This window comes from Artemia franciscana, chromosome 16 (assembly GCF_032884065.1).
Source record: "Artemia franciscana chromosome 16, ASM3288406v1, whole genome shotgun sequence".
NCBI lineage: Eukaryota > Metazoa > Arthropoda > Branchiopoda > Anostraca > Artemiidae > Artemia > Artemia franciscana.
In genome coordinates, this window is record NC_088878.1 from 15,704,574 (window position 1) to 15,725,361 (window position 20,788).

General features: G+C 37.1%; 2 protein-coding genes across 2 annotated transcripts in view; one reads left to right on the plus strand and one right to left on the minus strand.

Annotated features, from left to right (window-relative positions):
• Positions 1 to 6,046, minus strand: part of LOC136037124 (collagen alpha-2(IV) chain-like) — a 131,166-nt gene extending 125,120 nt beyond the window's left edge. Inside the window, exons 1-2 of the mRNA XM_065719609.1 lie at positions 5,684 to 6,046; positions 1,176 to 1,221 (exon numbers count right to left, since the gene is read on the minus strand). Coding sequence (XP_065575681.1) covers positions 1,176 to 1,221; positions 5,684 to 5,736 — 99 coding nt within the window. The 5' untranslated portion in view covers positions 5,737 to 6,046. The remainder of the gene's footprint in view (positions 1 to 1,175; positions 1,222 to 5,683) is intronic.
• A 92-nt stretch (positions 6,047 to 6,138) lies between these two features.
• The window catches only part of LOC136037123 (collagen alpha-5(IV) chain-like), a 151,832-nt gene continuing 137,182 nt past the window's right edge, over positions 6,139 to 20,788 (plus strand). Inside the window, exons 1-2 of the mRNA XM_065719608.1 lie at positions 6,139 to 6,289; positions 14,307 to 14,501. Coding sequence (XP_065575680.1) covers positions 6,215 to 6,289; positions 14,307 to 14,501 — 270 coding nt within the window. The 5' untranslated portion in view covers positions 6,139 to 6,214. The remainder of the gene's footprint in view (positions 6,290 to 14,306; positions 14,502 to 20,788) is intronic.

Below are 20,788 nucleotides of genomic sequence, written 5' to 3' on the forward strand. Positions count from 1 at the left end.
GCACTTGCAAATCATTTATACCCTTGTGCATTCCCTCCCAGCATTACAGAATGTAAAATATTCACGAAAACATTGGGAACACTCGTGGACAACGTTGATTTTCAAGAAAGCTAGACTTTTTACTTACCACGAATACTCCACCCTTTCCAACCACAACCTAAGCTACTGAAATGTTCTGATATGTGGACGTTTGTTAAATAAAGCCCTTTCGTGAACTTCCTGGATTTTGAACTGACTCTCCCTCACAGCATTTTATGAAGAAATTTACGCTGAATCCCTCAAATCACTCGAACTAGTAAAAAGCCCAACTTTAGACTTTTCGTATGAAGAATCAGTTTTTTTTTTCAAAAGGAGACAGCATCATTTATGTTATCTGTTAGAAGTCAAATCAGGCAAGCACCCTCGGGAGGGGGGCTAAAGGGGCTATAATCTCCTCCCCTCAAAAAATTACATGAAATTTCTGAATCTCAATCTGCTCAGATTTGCCATTCCTTCCTTGTTCCCTACTCAAAATTTGCATTCAAAGAGCTAAAATAATCTTCAGACTATGACTTAAAATACCATTTTTTCTAACTAAGTTATAAAGTTTTCCGTTTGTTGGCCCAGGGACCCCCGGTCAACGCCCTTAATTACTTTCTGAGTGCGTCACTTAGTTAAATAGTATTTTTACTTGATTAACTGCACCTAACAGTGCCTCCTATGCAGATTAGTTTGCAAGCTGCTTATTAGTCATCATAGACAAGGAGGAACTTCTTGCTTGTAGATTTGCTCAATGATTTTTATTGTAAAATCTTTACTTGATTAGGTCGAGACAAGTGTAATAACCCGAAAAGCCTTGTAACCTGATAGAATTTCCCAAAAATGGAGTCATCTATCTTCTTTTTTTACTTTTATTTTTGGCTGCCGCTTTCATATTAATTTTATGCTGTTGCGTCCATATTCGTTTGTAAATTTTCGTGTTGTCAAAAGCGGATTTAAGAACAATAGCTTCAGAATTTTATTTGGTGGCAGGAAAGTATTTTTCGGATCACACGAACCCAACACCAAATTTAGGAAACCCCTAGTAAATTAATCCGTCTTTACTAAATTAATAGAAACTATAAAAAAACACAGCTTAGAAAAACATTTGTTTTACTATCATAAAAGAAAACCGAAAAATAAATTAAAACACTTACTGTGGAGTATTGACCAAATAAACAAGATGAAATTGCAATTATCAACCTGTAAAAAGAAAATGAAAATAAAATTTAAATAAGAGATGGCAAATATTGAAATTAAACGGTTCAATAGCTTATCAATTTAACTTCCAGCTGTTTAATTAAAAAAAAAATTCAAAAAAAGAAAAGAAGTAGAATTAAAGAAATAATCAAGCTCTAACAAATCTTCTAAAAGACCTGATAAGGAATTTCGAAGTGATACAAAAAATCTCAATTAAAAATATAGCAATCTACATAGCTGACGCCGCAAAACCTTGTAAAAAAGGAAAACCTTAAATGGTGCTAGAAACACTATATCTACTATCTGATTTTTTAAAATAAATACTTTCAAACTGAAACCAGGTTTTATTATTACTCTATTTACAAACAGCTTGAATGTAAAATCACACTCGCAATAACTTGCATATTGAAACCAGAAAATTCTCTGCAATAAGAAAACAAGTACATCCACCGGGAAACCGTTGGAGCATTTTCTCCAGCAATTCTGTTTGTTGATTTATCATTGACATTTATAAGAATTTTCGCTAAGATATTTAATGAAAACCAGGGAGTGACATCTAAGAGCTGGTACTTGACCTACATTGAAGGCATCGTTAAAGAGCCTACGTAAAGTTTGCGAATATTCAAGTAGAAATGTATTTCAATTCTTACGTTGATTGAAATAAGTGAAAAACATAGACAAATAAAAAAAATTGAAAGCACTCTGAAAGAAAGAAACACGAATAGGAATAAAAATTAGGAATTAAAAAAAACATTAGGAAAACAAACAAAAAAAGACACTAAATGCAAGGAACATATGAGTCAATTTCGAGTGGACGGGGAATTAATGAGAATTCCAACTTAAGTCCTTCTTGGTTTGAGCCCTTCAAAAGCTGTTCGTTACATCGTCATACCCAAACCGAAGGGTATATCTCATATTTATTAAATTCATCCAACTATTGTCCTAAAACCTAAATTTTGATAATTATTTTTTTATTTTTTTGAACATCACAACAGATCGTCGAAGTAGATGATCCCCTCTACATACTCCAATTCGAGAACAAACGATTAGTACTATTCTAGGGCGGGGGCCACTGAGTCAAACTGCAGAACTCGTATAGTAAAAATAGGAGAATCTTGTTTCGACTTTGGTAGCAGGTTTTATATCAATTTTCATTGAAATGGAATGGCCAAACAGAGTTCGATAAATTCCTGTCCGAATTTAGTAATAATGCTGCATTGCAACACTAATACTCCTGTGCCTGTTTTTAATTTGCTTTGTTTCGCTCTTTTTGTCGTTTGGGGTTTATTTTTTTCTCAGTAAGGGGTTTATTTTTTTTGTAAGCTTGGAAGTTTAGGCGGGGTTATTCACTGACAATCAATCGTACAAAACAACTCAAACGCTAGACAAAACGACATCAACAACAGCAACAAACTGGAGAACAAGAATTGTAATGCAATGAGAACCAAGAACCGGCTGTTTCCCTAAATTACTCTCGAAATAAACGAAAAATCCGTGCATGACTCGAAAACATCACGACTGGAAGAATCCTTCACATGATTAGGCAGTACCAAACTTGCTGAGATATAATAGCTGATGTCCTAGTTTGTCTTTTAGGGAATCCAAGATTAATCTGATTTCTCTCGAGGGGGGGGGATGCATGATAGAAGGAAACGCTGCGGTAGCCCAGTGGATTATTCGGGGTATCTAAATTATAGTTATCAACAAATCTACAAAAAAGGTTTTTTTTATGTCAGCAAAACTTAGTCAGAAGTAACAGTTAATGTCCTCATTTTAACATCGCTTTTAGTGGACTTGAATCAAGTCTGATAGAAACTTTCAAGTCTGATAAACACCGTGACTTGTGTTGTTCCAAATTGTGTTGTCCCAAATATGTTGTTCCGTTGTGTTATCCATTGGTTGCAGTTGCTGCAATATATCACGTGGACTTGCCACAGGAGGTCTAGTCATTCCTCCTTTTTTTTTTAATTTCACCGACAGGGTTACCAATTAGTTTGAAACTTGTACAACACGAAGAAAGTTTGGCTAGACTTTCGGTTTTCTGGCTAAACAAGAATAACAGTTCTCAGCTCTTAAAGAACTTTTAAATAATTGAATAAAAAGCATTTTGTATGTTGCTGAAATACCTAAGAAAAAGAAGACGGGAAAAGCCCAGCGAACATTAGGCAATACAATGCAAGAGCCGTTCAAAAGAAAGGGGAAACTAAAGCAAGCTGCCCGGGCACCGTGGCTGGGAGTTTGCCTCATATGATCAAACTTTTCGCTTTGGTCCGGCTTTTTTGCTTATATTTGAGTCGGGGGAGATGTAATTAATTTTTCTTCGGGCAGCACCCCACCCTGGGAACGGCTCTACGAAGCTAACAAAAATCTTACTTTTCCAATAAAATATCGAAATACCTTTGATCTCATACATATGTATGTTTATTTTGACAATTATAAAAAAAAGAACTCCAAAATAGTACTTTATACGAAAACATAAAAAAAGAACCTAAAAACATTGTCAGTTTTAATTTTTTACACAACTAGCATACTACTTCGATTGCAGAAATTTTCAAAAAGAAACTTACATTAGAAGGGGAAAAAATCCAAACAACTAATGGCAAGTTGTTTGAAGAAGGAATCATTTTGGTCAATAAGTTGGAAAATATTTTGCCAAATCTTTGTTCGAACAGGGTAAGAATTTTGAGATGATTTTCGCAAGTTAGTTCCGAAAATGAGTTTAAAAGTCAGAATGACTTCTCTAGGTGGGTCTGTAACCAACAGCTTTAATTGCAAAGGTGTGCTTACTAGGTATGATGTCGGGAAAACCAGCAATGATTGGAAAAAAAAAATCGTTTCAGTGGCTTTCTTAAAGAACACCTTACATAATTGTATACGCATACCGCCCTAAGTTGCTTTAAGGTCATCTGTCATTTTTCAACTTCTGAAATAATTGCCAAAAGCTGTTCGCTAAGCTAATCTCAAAGGGAGATTCAGCTTGGGCAACGTATGTTCAATCACAATTTGATCCCCCTTAACTAATATACTCTACTGTTCATCCCTTTGAAGAGAGCTTCTTCAGAGCTTTGCAAACAACTTTTAGAAATTTTTTTCAAGAAGTGTGAAATGTCAGATAAGACCTTTAGGCCTGACGATGGCGATAAACCAAGTCGAAGACAGATTAACTTGTTACGGCACTTTAAATCTTGCATATTCTTTGTATTTATTAGTTGTAGTTTATAATTCTTATTTTTCAAAACATTTAACATGCTTTTTTGAGAAGAAATGCTTTCAGGGGTGTAATTTTGTCAAAATCCTGGGGGGGGGCAAATTTGGAGCCAATTTTCCCAGATCAAGTGGAAATAACAGTAAAAACTAAAAAATAAGCCATTTGGTTCCATAAAGGTACTATTTAGTACTTAAAAGTACTATGAAGGTACTTCATAGTATTATATAAAGGTTAATTATAGTACTATAAAGGTAAATATGTACAAAAAACTTATCTGTTTCGGTTGATGCTTGAATTATACAGGTTTATCTTAGTTTTAACAAGATTTTGAAAGAAACTAAATTTCAGATGGGGACGCAAACTGGAGTGTGGGGGGCGGGGGCAAACCGAAGTCTGGGAGGGGCAGTTTCCCCCTGCCTCATAACAAATTACGCCCCTGCTTGAGAAATATTGAACGTGCAAGATGGGCTTTTTTCAATTTTGGACATGGCTATATGTTATAGTATGTACTTGCCAATACAAACTTAATGAAATTCCAGTTTTATTTTTATTATTATTTTTTATTTTAAAAAAAGCTCTTGTGAGTTCATGTAGCTCTCCCAGCTTCTACCTAGCTTAATGTAGCTCTTGTATAGTTTTGTAAATCCAGATGAAATGCTAATGGTTTATACGATTTTATACTAAATGTGAACTACAATAATTTTTCCTGTTTAATATAGGCTACAAGGTAACATAGTGTCATAAGTGGCATAAATTCTCTTTCTTTCTCTTTTCGGGGGGGGGGAGGAGGAGGGGGGGGGCTTAAATTTAGAAGTTGGAGTATTTTCGAAGGAAGTCCCAAAACAGGCGGATTATATTCAAATATTTTGTATTTGAGTTTCAGTCATAAAAATTTCGAGATATCGAGGGGACGGGACCCTCAAAATATCTAGTTTCATTGCATGCACATTTGCTCACGACTAAAATTTTTGTGTTAATTGATAATTAATTCTCGTAGCCTGGGCAAGTCAACAACTCCAAAAAGTGAGTTTTCACGCCCAGACGGCTGGGTTTTGTTTCTCTGTAATTTGAGGGCGTCATAAAAATTCCTGAGGATGGGCAGTTCTCCGACGATTCTAGTCCCAGCTTACTCTTCTGTATGGGTATGAATACTACACCTTTCAGCATGTTAAAAGTCAAGAAAATTGGACACTTGTCACAATTATAAAAGTACAGAAATAATGCAAAAGCTTGAAAAAAATAACAAGTAGGGTTTACCATATATTTTTACGACTAGATTGTAGCGATTCAACTAATCCTATCGTTCCCATTTTCAATACATATCACAAAAAATGAAGCTGAAAAAGAGGTGAGAGGGAACTACCTCACACACTCTTTGCACTACACAACTTAGGCACGCAAAAAATCACAGTCAAAGTACATGCACTCGGAAATCCTCCAACTTCGAATCTGATGGAACAATTTCTTCCTTGCCCTACTCAACTTCTGGACATGTTAAACTCCTCCCATCAAAAATAGTTCCTATGCAATCTTATCAGTTCGGCATACGGACAAAGTACAATTAGGTCTTGTTGTCGGAAATGAGGATTATTTCTTATCTAAAGATAAATTGGAACTAAAAATTTATGATTGACTACCCGATATGTTGAAGGGTTACTGAAACACTTGGGTTATGTCCATCCTCCTCTGCTTCAGACCTTGCGGATGAAATGGAACTCCGCGCTAGTGTCTCCTGGAAACTTGACGAGCTAAGAGATGTTGTTTCTTTAGAGCGAGATGATTTAGCGAATGATAATGTCCGTGAAACATATATTTTTTGTGGCAGCTATATTGGCGGTGACATTAAGAGAAGTTGATTCTGCGGTTAGTAGTTTATTTATTCACTTAGCCTATATGGTAACAAATGACGTCTAAGAACTGTTTTATTTGTCACAGATATAATCATTCCAGGCCCGTGTGGAAGAGTAGGAAGTTTTCCCAGGAATGGGTAAAAGACAAAACAAACAAATATTTACCAGAGACGACCTTTATCAGAAAAAAATTTGTTCTAACCGCCTGAAATTTGACTTGGAAGAGCATTAATCAATTTTTTTTATCAAATCATAATCTAAAATGATCCATCTTAAAGTTCTTGTTTGGTTGACAAACACGAAGTTCGCTAAAGAAGGTTGATGCTATTTATAAATGGAACACGCTTTAATTTTTCTCTGTTATCCCTTATAACCAATTAGAAATGATTCATTGGGTCGAATGATGATGACAATTGGTCAGAACATGACAAAACAGGTTACTTGGCGCAAGAGTAATCTTTTGGATACTGATATTTTATCCTAGAAAAACTTATTGGGGGATAACAAGGGATCTAAGGACTTGAAAAGCCGCAAGATATTAGTCGAAAAGGGAAAGGTTGATAACGAATATCTTAGGAAGTGACTCTCGCCGGAAATTCATGTTCCCTTGGGATATTCCTAGGCCTAGTAAAACAGATGTAGACGGCTGAATTTGTGTTTATTCGAACGTCTGTACCCAGGGCACCATGCCTGGAATTATATGTCGATTCATCTGGGTACGCAGGGACAAATTTTACCTCCAAGAGATACCATAATGCGAGAGGCCATATTTCATTGTATTCGTTCTTTACGGCATTGAGGCGGATGCCGCAGCCAGAAACAAGGGGTAATAAAAGATACGATTTTAGCTAAGTGTGTGCGATTACTCATAATGAACTATTAATGAAATGATAAAGAAAAGAAAGTGAACTTTTAGTTAAGGGGCTTCTTTCTATATTGGAAAGCAGTTTAGTTATTACCTTAAATTGCAGCTTGGAGCAATATAAGGATTTTTCAGTTATGTAGTTATGTGAATGAAACTTCCAAGAATGAATCTAGTGCCTATAATATACGATGAAAGATGTTGCCTTGCTACTACCCCTCCCCCATTATTTCTAGATCTTTGGTGTTTACATCGAGAACAGGTTGATGACCTACATTCATGACTAAATTATGTAAATTACATTGATAACCTATCTAAATTTTCACAAAAAAATGTTTTACCTTTTTTTGGTTTTCAGTATCTTTTCTTTGGCTTTAATCTTAGAAAATGGAATTCCTAGTATTATAGCAGGAATTTAAGCCACATCAAGTGTTTTTGCTAAATTGAAGAAATAGTCTTAAGAATTTTATTTAAGATGAAAATAGCGACGAAGACCACACTGCCTTTCCACAACAAACACATACAAAGTAGAAACACTAGGGAAAATCTTTTCAAGACAGTGGAAATCAGTTCTGTGAATATTTTCACAACAAATTATCTGTACGTAGTTTTTACTAATAATTTTAAAATAACTAATTTCTTAAATTCCGGTAAAGATAAGACCCCAGTTACTCGCCAAAGGGGGGTCTATCAAATACCCTGTGATTGTGATTACTATGTCGGCAGGACCCAAACGGTTACAACAGCGTAAAAAAGACATAGACAAGGCATTAATTTTAAATAGTTCCAACAACTCCTTTGATTCTGCTTTAGGTTAGCATATATTTAATAGTCCGTCCCACACGATACTTTTTGAAAAATCTTCACTCATTGTTAATGATTTGGGGATAAAACAGGTGGTTTGGGAATCAATCGAAATTAGTCTTAAAATAAATAATAAAATTTCTTTGAACATGGACTTATGGGAATACTCACTGAATTCTTTATACTCAAATTTAATTAAAAACAAAAGCTTAGAGCTCATATGGCACTTGTAACGAGGCAAGAAGAGCTAAGAGCCAAGAGCTCATATGGTATGAGCTCTAACAAAATTCTAAGAATCAATAGATTGATTTAAAAGGAAAATCAGATGCTTAGTGCCGGTCAGGATTTAAAACAAGAGCTCTGAGTCACGATGTCCCTCTAAATATAAAAATTCATTAAGATCCGATCAGCCACTCGTAAGTTATAAATACCTCATTTTTTCTAATTTTTCCTGTCACTTTAGCACCCCAGATGGTCGAATCTGGGAAAACGACTTTATCAAGTCAATTTGTGCAGGTCCCTGACACGCCTACCAATTTTCATCGCCCTAACACGCCCCGAAGCACCAAATTCGCCAAATCACTGAACGCCTACCCTCCCCCAACTCTCCCAAAGAGAGCGAATCCAGTACGGTTACGTCAATCAGGTATCAAGGACATTTGCTTATTCTATCTACCGAGCTCCATCCCGATTCCTCCACTCCAAATGTTTTCCAAGATTTCCCCCTCCAGCTCCTCCAATGTCAAAAAATCTTGTCGGGATTTGAAATAAGAGCTCTGAGACATGAATTTCTTCTAAATATCAAATTTCATTAATGTCTGGTAACCCTTTCGTAAGTTACAAATACCTCATTTTTCCAAATTACCCCCCCCCCCCAACTCCACCAAAGAGAGCAGATCCGGTCCGATTATGTCAGTCACGTATCTAATACAGGTTTTTATTCTTCCCATCCAGTTTCATCCTGTTCTCTCCGCTTTAAGTGTTTTCTAAGATTTCCGGCCTCCCCCAACTGCCCCCCCCCCAATGACGCTGAATCCGGTTGAGATTTAAAACAAGAGATCTGAGTTACGAAGTCCTTCTAAATATGAAGTTTCATGAAGATCCGATCACTCCTTCGTAAGTTAAAAATATGTCATTTTTTCTAATTTTTCAGAATTACCACCCCTCTCCCCCAATAGAGCGGATCCGTTCCAATTATGTAAATCACGTGTCTAAGACTTCTGCTTATTTTTCCCACCAAGTTTCATCCCGACCCCTCCAATCTAAGCGTTTTCCATGATTTTAGGCCCCCCAAACTCCCCCCAATGTCACCAGATCCGGTCGGGATTTAAATAAGAGCTTTGAGACACGATATCCGTCTAAATATCAAATTTCATCGAGATCCGATTACCCGTTCGTAGGTAGAAAATACCTCATTTTTTCTAGTTTTTCAGAATTGCCCCCCCCCCCCTAACTACCCCAAAGAGAGCGGATCCGTTCCGGTTATGTCAATCATGTATCTAGGACTTGTGCTTATTTTTCTCACCAATTTTCATCCAATCTCTCCACGCTAAGCGTTTTCCAAGATTTTGGGTTTCCCCCTCCCAACTCCCCCCAATGTCACCAGATCCGGTCGGGATTTTAAAATAACAGCTCTGAGACACTATATCCTTCCAAACATCAATTCCATTAAGATCTGATTAACCGTTCGTAAGTTAAAAATACTTCACTTTTTCTATTTTTTCCGAATTAACGGGCCCCACTCCCCCCAGATGGTCAAATCGGGAAAACGACTATTTCTAATTTAATCTGGTCCGGTCCCTGATATGCCTGCCAAATTTCATGAAGATCCAGTCACTTCTTCACTCTAGGCGTTTTCCAAAATTTCCAGTCCCCCCGACCCCTCCAAATATCAAATTTCATCGAGATCCGATCACCCGTTCGTAGGTAGAAAATACCTCATTTTTTCTAGTTTTTCAGAATTGCCCCCCCCCCTAACTACCCCAAAGAGAGCGGATCCGTTCCGGTTATGTCAATCATGTATCTAGGACTTGTGCTTATTTTTCTCACCAATTTTCATCCAATCTCTCCACGCTAAGCGTTTTCCAAGATTTTAGGTTTCCCCCTCCCAACTCCCCCCAATGTCACCAGATCCGGTCGGGATTTTAAAATAACAGCTCTGAGACACTATATCCTTCCAAACATCAATTCCATTAAGATCTGATTAACCGTTCGTAAGTTAAAAATACTTAACTTTTTCTATTTTTTCCGAATTAACGGGCCCCACTCCCCCCAGATGGTCAAATCGGGAAAACGACTATTTCTAATTTAATCTGGTCCGGTCCCTGATATGCCTGCCAAATTTCATGAAGATCCAGTCACTTCTTCATAAGTTAAGAATACGTCATTTTTTCTAATTTTTCAGAATTACCCCCCCCCCTCCGATAGAGCGGATCCGTTCCAATTATGTAAATCACGCATCTAAGACTTCTGCTTATTTTTTCCATCACGTTTCATCCCGATCCCTCCAATCTAAGCGTTTTTCATGATTTTAGGCCCCCAATGGCACCAGATCCGGTCGGGATTTAAAATAAGAGCTTTGAGACACGATATCCTTCTAAATATCAAATTTCATTGAGATCCGATGACCCGTTCGTAAGTTAAAAGTACCTAATTTTTTCTAATGTTTTGGAATTGACCCCCCCCCCAACTACCCCAAAGAGAGTAGATCCGTTCCGATAATGTCAACCATGTATCTAGGACTTGTGTTTATTTTTCTCACCAAGTTTCATCCCGATCCCTCCACTCTAAGTGTTTTCCAAGATTTTAGGTTTCCCCCTCCCAACTTCCCCCAATGTCACCAGATCCGGTCGGGATTTAAAATGACAGCTTTGAGACACGATATCCTTCCAAACATCAAATTTCATTAAGATCTGATCAACCGTTCGTAAGTTAAAAACACTTCCTTTTTTCTATTTTTTCCGAATTAACGGGCCCCACACTCCCCCCTCCCAGATGGTAACATCGGGAAAACGATCTCTAATTTAATCTGGTCCGGTCCCTGATACGCCTGTTAAATTTCGTCGTCCTAGCTTACCTGGAAGTGCCTAAAGTAGCAAAGCCGGGACCGACAGAATTTGCGATTGCTATATGTCACTTGGTTAATACCAAGTGCCATAATGAACTAACGAAATATTTTACTGAACCGATTTATAATAGTATTGAACCAGCTACGGAAAGGCCTTTGAGACAGGCTGCTAAGAATCATTTTGTTCTCTTTAGTTTGAATGAATTTATATTCTCACTTCATTCTTTTTGTCAGTCCTGGTTGAACTTCGTTGAAGTAAGGATGCTAGGGCTGTTTTTAAAAAAAAAACTTTTTAAAAACATTATTAGTTTTAATTTTCACAATTTAATGTAAGTTTATTTATATATACATATTTTCTCTCTCGGTCTCGTATTGTGCTGAAGACGGCCCTTGGACATAGGGCCGAAATATTCATAGAACTGATTTCCGCTGTCTTGAAAAGATTTCCCCTATTGTTTCTACTTTGTATTTGTTTCTTATTTAAGATAATTAAGAAACAGAACTTCGAGTCTTAAAAACCCTTGTAAATCAAAACTGAGCAAGGACATGGGGTTCAAAAACTTTCTCTATGCCTCATTTGTGGAGCACATCTATTTCTAAAGGTTGCAATTTTATAGCAAAAAGAATGTAAAAGGTCATCAAGGGTTAGTTTCTTTTTGAGGGGGAAAGGGGCGGAGACAGTTACTTCAAAATACCTCTCCAGGGGATCATTGATGCTCTTGATTTATTCCTGAGAGTGTCTTTCAACTTTCTCTGCTACTTCCAAAATAGACAAAAGCCCCTCATCTAGAACTTTACCGAAAAGAACTAGATTCACGCTTTTCTTGAGATAATCGCTTGAACTCGATATTCGCTTTTCCTAAGTTGTCTAGGACTGTCTACTTTTTTCTAATTTTGCTAAGGGTTTTACTCTGAATTAGTTACTCGTTTTTTCACTTATCGAAGATTTCATTTGAGCGTCCTGGTATCTTGTCCTGTAGTTTTTCACCAAATATCTCGTGGAATAAGGATCAAAAGCTTAGACAGATCCCTGAGTTTCCATTATCTAATAACTAGGCCTTTCATTCGAACATGAACAAGGAAAAAATTAGGCTAGAAGCTATGTTTTAGTGTAACTGTTTCCTCACCTTTGACGGCAAGGAACAAGAATTTGAACTCAGGAATACAGGAAGAATTGGGTAGTGGTTTTCCCCTAGTTTAATAAAAAAAAAAATCCCTCGGCCTCTTAGTTAAACCGAAAAGATCTACAGTAGACGAGCGTATACAGACCAGCGCATTATTGTTGAATATAACCCTGGGAAAGAGCGAAGCGTTTCCACTGCATTACCTTTTTTTTTTACCAGGGGTCACCTTATAGAAAAAATGGTCACAGAAAACTGAGGTAGGGCTCACTCAGTCTCAAATCTGGTGCCTGGTAACTCTTAAAGATAAAAAAACAGATTACACAGTAGAATAGCCTACCACCCCTCCAATGTCTCAAGTAACCTCTGTTGCCCCTACAGCCTACAGAGTATCAGGTAAGAATCGTGAAGGGTCGAAACTTGAAATGTCCGGTAGATATGCCTCTGAGGATGACACGATACGTATAGTCCTAGAATTAAAGGCCTAAAATCATGGAAATAGCCGCTTTAAGACGGAAGCTCCAGAGATAGATATTAATATAAATCGCGAGGATGTTATTACTTTGGAAATAAGATTTATGCAAGAATTGTCTATCCTTGTGACTGTAGGGCCCAGAGTGAGGACCTTGGGCTTATTAACATTCTAACTCCAACCCTCACATGTTGATATATATATATATAGCTTGTACTTCTTTCGTGGTCATTCTTAGATTGCTTAGAGAATGGTCCCAAATGATTGAAAGTTAAAACATATTAAGCAAGTTTTGCAAATTTTGAACATAACAGAATTTGCTAAAATCAGAGACACACATGGATTTTAATCTTTGAACAAATTAAAAAGGGCTCTTGGGCAATGCCCTCTAACTCTCTTCCCTACCCTAAAGTACGTACCTATAGATTATTGTACTTTTTTGGCTTATGATCCATCATATGGTATTTAGAAAATTGTCCTAAATGAACAGATTTAAAACATCAGGAATCATTAAGACAGTAATATGACTGTACTAGATTCAGTGACACTAACAACACATTTCGTAGACTATGATCTATTTTCACCATACAGTGGTGTCAATAGGGTGGGAGGTGGGGGTGGGCATTATCCTCCCCCGCCGAAGATTTGTCGCCCTTAATTTTTAAAATACCTGTTTTTCGGTATTTTCATTGAAAATGGCTTTTTCAAGGTATTTTTATTATAACAACTGAATTTAGGGGTGAATCCACCCCTAGATTTTAAGAGATAATTTTTTTCCCTACCTCCTCAAATTTTCGTGAATCTACTTTTCGTGAGCTTACTATCTGTAAATATGGGGCTAATATTACAATACAGACCTGCAGACATCAACACATGATAAGCATATATCGCAAAAATGATTTAAACCCTTCACCTTATTTCAAATCAGAGTTATGAAAGAAGTTTCAATCTCTATGATTGGAAGACCCAAAATGGGGTCCTGATCTATTCAAAAACCAACTTTTCTTCATTCCCAACTTTGCACATATAAATATGTACGTCTTTCTGCTCATGGTAGTTTAGGTACTATGCAGGGAATGGAAAGTACTAAAGTATTAAATATTAGTAATATCTTAGTATGATGTTCTTAAATCAAAACACACTATACTTATTGCACATGTGGTGTTTGGTTTTCACCAAAGTTGATTTTAAAAGATTTCTAGACTTATTGCAGCGTGGTTTTCATATTAAAAAAACACAACAACAAAAAACTAAAGAACACCGACATATTTCGAGAATGGTGTTCAGTTCCTTCGAAAGCGGCATACAAGGGTTTCTGGGTCGGTAATACTACTAATGCTAGGGAAAACAACTGACTGCAGCTACAACAAGTATCGTGGCTTGCAATATTCGAATCTTTATTCACATAGATGCTGACAGATGTCGACACAGAGAGACGAACACTCACGTGCACGTATGCATGCATTGCCCACAAACACCCACACACACATAAAAAAAACACTAACAGGGAGGCTAGGGATAACTCCCTCACACCTTTCCCTAGACTAATCCAACATACCCTCCGTTCCCAGAAAAAAAATCTTAGCCTGAAGTAGAACGGTTCGCCTGGAAAAATTCTCTGATTCTCTTTCTCCTGTCCACCTGTGCACAAACACACACCTCGACAAGAAATTCTTCCGTTCATAATTAAAATATTTTTTTCAGGCTTGCAAAGGCTGTGTAGCTGGTTCAAGATGTGACTGTCAGCAGATGAAAGGGGCTCCGGGGGAAGTGGGTATTCCTGGACTGCAAGGATCCTATGGTCTTCCTGGAGTAATAGGACCAGAAGGACCCCAAGGACCGAAAGGATCTAAAGGAGACTTTGGAGCATATGGAATGATGGGAGAAAGGGGCTACAGGGTATGATAAATTTTTATTACTGAACTTGTTTTTTTTTTCAGACTTAACTTGTTCTGTCCCTGACCCTGCCTTAAAATATCTCACGAATTCAATTTTGCAATCAGATTCGAATTAGGTATAAGTCATTACAAATGTGGAAATTCAAGCTTTTTTTTAGCATAAAAATTTTATAAGAAGAGAAATGGCAGTACAAAAATAAGAATTGAAAAATGTGCTTCATTTTAAAGAAAAATAAATAACACAGAAAGATAGGGAGGTGTAAATCATGGTCGCAGCAATGGCTGCAATCTATTAAAGAGCAAACCACGACCTATAGTAACCAAACGTTTATAAACTTGTTGTCTAAGAAACTGTGTCGTGGAAAACATGATATATGTCCCAATAGAAGCCAATTCAGAAATAAAAAGTATATAGAGTCTAAGACTTCTCAAAATGATGTCAAATTGGCATGAAGACTACAGAATAAAGTGCCACCTGGGCCAAAATCGGAACTCTTTGGTGCCACTTAGAAAAGTAAAGGCTAAGAAACATAAAAATTGCTCAATGAAAAGCCTTAAGAGGAGGCTTAAAACCTCCCATCGTGGTTGTAGCTAGCAGAAATCTAGTGAAGAGCGGACCGCAGATAGATATTTATTGCGACAAAATCCTCTTAGGACAAAGGCAAAAAAAGAGAAACCTACCTGCACAATAATGGCAATAGCATAACAATAATAATAAAAAACACATGGCAATAAAAGTAACATAAAAAACAAATATAATATGACAAATAATACCATAATAATACACAAAATAACATATATTGCTGCTACTACTACCAACAAGTCAATGCAGCACTATGCCGCCCGAGGCCAATACAGCTTCTCTCTTTAGACCCTCTTAAGAAATTCCCATTTTTCTTAAATCTTTCCTTACTTCATTTTTCCATCTCATTCGGAGGCGACCTGCTTTTTGTTTGGCCCAGACGGTTGGCCGACAAAAAAAATCTTTGGCAATCTTTCATCCTTCATCCGCAGAAAGTAGCCTAGCAATTTCATCCTTTATCTCATTTTTGCTCTGGAATAAAACGGAATTGAGCCACATTTTTCGTACAAATTACTGTTTGAGACATGTTCAGTCAGTCGGGTATCCAAAACGATCCATAATCAATTTATCTGGAAAGCATCAAGAAAAACCTCCTCCATTTTTCGGAATGCCGACGCTTCAAAACCATACCTGACCACTGTCATCGCTATAGCTTCCAATATTCAATTCTTGGTTCGCAGACTTCTTAATCCGTTGGTAATTTCTCTGGAAAGCATCAAGCAAAACCTCCTCCATTTTTCGTAGCACGGATGCTTCAAAACCTATACCTCACCACTGTCATTACTGTAGTTTATAATATTCGAATCTTGGTTCGAAGACTGTATCTTCCTATTCTCCGAAGCTTTTTTTAACTGTAAAAAACACTGAGTCTTGGCCCAATCATTTTAGTCTGAATTCTAAGGGTTTTCAACCCAAGAAATTTTCTGAAAACATGTGATGTAATAATGTGATGTTTTTGAGCAAACTGTTTCATCATTACGCAATAATATTATTTTTCTATGACGTAAAATTATTTAAAGAAATACATGATGCCTCTAAGCAAACTGGCTGGTCAAAAGAATTGTAATACTATTTTAAATTGCCATGGCTCATATAAATGAAGGGTTCAAAGGCCATTATACCATATAAATTAGTATACTACTAACTCACCGCCCCATCAAGCCAACTGGGACCAACACAGCTACGCACGCTTTTCCGCCATCCTAATTTACTGAAAACCACCCTCTTTACAGCTTCCCAGGAAGTTCCCATTTCCCTTAAATATTTCTTTACGACATCCTTCCACCCCAGCCGCAGACAACCTGCTTTCCGTTTAGGCCTAGACGCTTGGCCGAAAAGGACAACCTTCGGCAATATGTCATCCTTTACCTGCAGAACGTGCCATAGTCATTTCAACCTTTCACTCATTGTAGCCCTAGAAAGAAAGATTGTACCACACTTTCCGTACAGCATACTGTTTGATATGCGGTCAGTCCTCCGGGTACCCTAAACAATCCGTAGGCAATTTCTCTGGAACATGTCTAGGAAATTTACAGTCGTTTTTCTGAGTGCCTGTGCTTCAAAACCATATTTGGCCACCGCCATCACTATGGCTTCCAATATTCTAATCTTGGTTTAAGGACTTATCTTGCTATTCTTCCAAACTTTTTTAAACTGTGAAAAAAAACCCTGAGCCTTCTTCTTTTAACATCTTCACTGCACCATCGTTTTTGCTAATAATACTGCCCAGGTAAGTGAAACTGTCCGCTTTGTCCATCCTTTCGTTACCCAGCATTACCTCTTCACCTTCACTTAGTCTTAGTGGCTTAGTGTTCTTGACATTAATTTTCAAACCTATTCTTGCACTCTGAACTCGTAAACCCTCTTAAGGCTCATTCCTTTTGCAAACATTTTATCTAGGATGCTTAAATCATCAGCGTAATCTAAGTGTAGAAGAGTTACTTCTCCATTTGATTCCATGTTCTCCCATTGCCTTTGCTGTGCTCCTTAGGAAAAAAGTCCTTCAAAATGATCCATATAAATGGGGATAGGACGCCACCCTGCTTAAATCCTGACCTCATTTCCTGCCTTAACCACAGCAACGTTATTCTCGTACATAGCACTAATCACTCAATGTATTTATCTGATATACCATACGAGGATAGGACCTTCACTAAAGCTCTCCCATCACCTGAATCAAACGGTTATTCATAATCCATAAAACTGAGGACTAAAGGCGTTTGATGACTGAAGCACTTCTTAATTACTAAACTAAGAGTGAAAATTCGGTCAATGTATCTTCTAACCTTCTCAAAACCACACTATTTTTTTCTTAAAACTTTATCTACAGCATCTGTAAGTATAAAAAGTATAATCGTACTAAATAATCCCCTTCCTACAGAAACCAGGCTATTGCCTTCATAATATCACTCTTATCACCTTTCTTATTGAAGGGTCATCTTCAGTAACTTATCCCTAACCTCGCAACCACCATATTTAAACACACTATCAGCATCTAGGGTCTTTTTCCAATCCTTCTAGAACTGTCACTAATTCTTCTACACAAAATAAACCTTCCTTCAGATCCAAAGTGTCAAAAATATTTTCATCATTTTCTGTAGCTCTATCTTGGTTTGGAACTTGTTCTGCACATCTCTCTTTAAATCTTCCTCTCTCACTAATTTGTGGCCCCGTTCCTATCATTAACTGGGACAGGTCAAGATTAACTATTCCCTCTTAATTTATTAACATGCCAGTACATTATTTTACTATTATGCTGTCTAACTGCATCTTCCAGATTCTCGGCAATTTTATCCATGGCCTCCACTTCACTCCTCCTTAGTTCATATTTTAATACTTTCTCCACTTTCTTTACATTGCTTTTGTTTTCATATGATCTATCACTCAGATAATTCATGTACCAGCCCATTACCTCTACAGCTTTTTCACTAATATTCCTAGCTGCGGTCCTAACTTTCTTACCTAAGACACCATAAGCAACTTCACAAATTGTTTTCCTAAAATTATTCCATCCATCTTCCACGTTGTCAAATTTAAAACTCCAGTTTAGTATTCAGCTGTTTACCAACATCATAACTTCTTTCCTCCACTTTCTTTACTTTCTCCATTTTCTTTGCTTTCTTCTGATTTTCATATGATCTGTCAATCAAGTAATCAAACAGTTCGTGGTAACGAACTTGTAGTAAGGAGCGACCCGGCTCAATAGTAACCGAAACTCTAAAAAACGGAATTTTGATACCAATAGTTACATCAAAAGAATCGAATATTAATGCTGATTTTAAATATATAAGTTTCATCAAGTTTAGTTTTACATATCAAAAGTTACGGGCCTGAGAAAATTTGCCTTATTTTAGAAAATGGGGGAAACCACCCCCTAAAAGTCATAGAATCTTAACGAAAATCACACCATCAGATTCAGCGTATCAGAGAACCCTACTCCTGAAGTTTCAAGCTCCCATCTACAAAAGTGAGGAATTTTGTATTTTTTGCCAGAAGTCAGATCACGGATGCGTGTTTATTTGTTTGTTTGTTTGTTGTTTTTTTTTTATTTCCCAGGGGTGATCGTATCGACCCAGTGGTCCTAGAATGTCGCAAGAGGGCTCATTCTAGCGGAAATCAAAAGTTCTAGTGTCCTTTTTAAGTGACCGAAAAAATTGGAGGGCACCTAGACCCCCTACAACGCACACTTTTTTCCTAAAGTCACCGGATCAAAATTTTGAGATAGCTGTTTAGCTTAGCCAAAAACAAAATAACTATGTTTTTGGGGACGACTTAATCCCCAACACATCCCGGGGGAGGGGCTGCAAGTTACAAACTTTGACCATGGTTCAATAGTAATGGTTATTATGAAGTTTACAGACGTTTTCAGGGGGGACTTTTTTACGTTGGGGTGGGGGTGGGTTGGGTTGAGGGGGTTACGTGGGAGGAACTTTCCATGAAGGAATTTATCACGAGGGAAGAGAATTTCCATGAAGGGGGCGCAGAATTTTCTAGCATTATTTAAAAAGCAATGAGAAAATAAAAGATTTTTTTAACTGGAAGTAATGAGCAGCATTAAAACTTGAAACGAACATAAGATATTACGTATATAAGAGGATTTGTCTCCTCCACAATACCTTGCTCTTTACGCTAAAGTATTTTTAGTAATTTGAAGTAATTATTCAACGGCCTTTGTGATTCAGGGGTCAATCTTGAAGATTCGGGACATAATTCAAGCTTTAGTGTAAAGAGTGAGGTATTGACGAGGGGGCGAACCTCCTCAAATATGTAATAAAAATACACAAATATAGAAGTTTGTTACGTAAGTTAATTCGTCAGGTACGCATGTTTATTACTAACAAAAACTTTCGTAAAAAAAATCTAGTTGCATTTTTATGTAGCCAGAAATTGGAGGGCAACTAGGCCTCCTCCCCCACCGCTTTTTATCAAAATCGTCCGATCAAAACTATGAGAAAGCCATTTAGCGAAAAAAAATATAATATGCAAATTTCGTATTAATTATTCATGTGCGGTGAGCCAAAATCAAAACATCCTTTAATTCAAAAACATTCAGAATTTAAATAAAAAAACAAGTTTTTTAACTGCAAGTAAGGAGCGACATTAAAACTTAAAACGAACAGAAATTACTCCCTATATTAAAGGGGTTGTCACTCGTCAACACCTCGCTCTTTACGATAAAGTTTTTTATTGTTTTAAAAAGTAGAGTTGTAACAAAGAGTCAAACTTTAGCGTAAAGAGTGGGGTGTTGAGGAGGGGACAACCCCTTTAATATGCGGAATAATTTCTGTTCGTTTTAAGTTTTAATATCGCTCCCTACTTGCAGTTAAAAAAAAAACTTGTTTTTTTTTATATTGAATTTGTTTACAGATTCCTCCTCGTCTCTATTAAACAATAAGCGTTTTCACTAGTGTTCCTAGCTACCTTTCGAACTTTTCTCCCTAAGACTCAATCAGCGACTTTACAAAACGATTTTCCTAAAATTATTCCATCCATCTTCTATGTTGTCAAATTTCAAACTCTCCAGTTTAGAATTCAACTGTTCTTGGAAACTGTCTCTTAAGTTCTCATCCTGGAGTGTACCAATTTCATAGCTTCCCGGTATTTAGTTACCCTTTCTAAATTTCAGCTTTAAATTAACCGTATACACTTTTATACCTTAGTATCTTGTATCAATCCTGCCTGTCTTCGGTTTAAATAACATGATTAATAAGGTTACCTGTTATATCATCGTGTGAATACCATTTCAAACAGTTCATGGTAACGAACTGTAGTAAGGAGCGACCCGGCTCAATAGTAACCAAAACTCAATAGTAACCAGAAGACAAATCACGGATGCGTGTTTATTTGTTTTGTTTTTTTTTTCCTAGGGGTGATCGTATCGACCCAGTGGTCCTAGAATTTTGCGAGAGGGCTCATTCGAACGGAAATGAAAAGTTCTAGTGCCATTCTTAAGTGACCAAAAAACCGGAGGGCACCTAGGCCCCCTACCACGCTCTTTTTTTCCCAAAGTCGTCGGATCAGGGTCGACTTTCAGGGCATGATGAGGGGGATGTACAACTGACGAAAAGGCAATATGCGCATACTTCCTTATATGAAATTACTCCGTATATGAAAGGGGCTTTTCCTCTTCAACGCCCCGCTCTTTACGCTAAAGGTTTTTACTGTTTTAAGAGGTAGAGTTAAGAGAAAGAGTCAAGCTTTAGCGT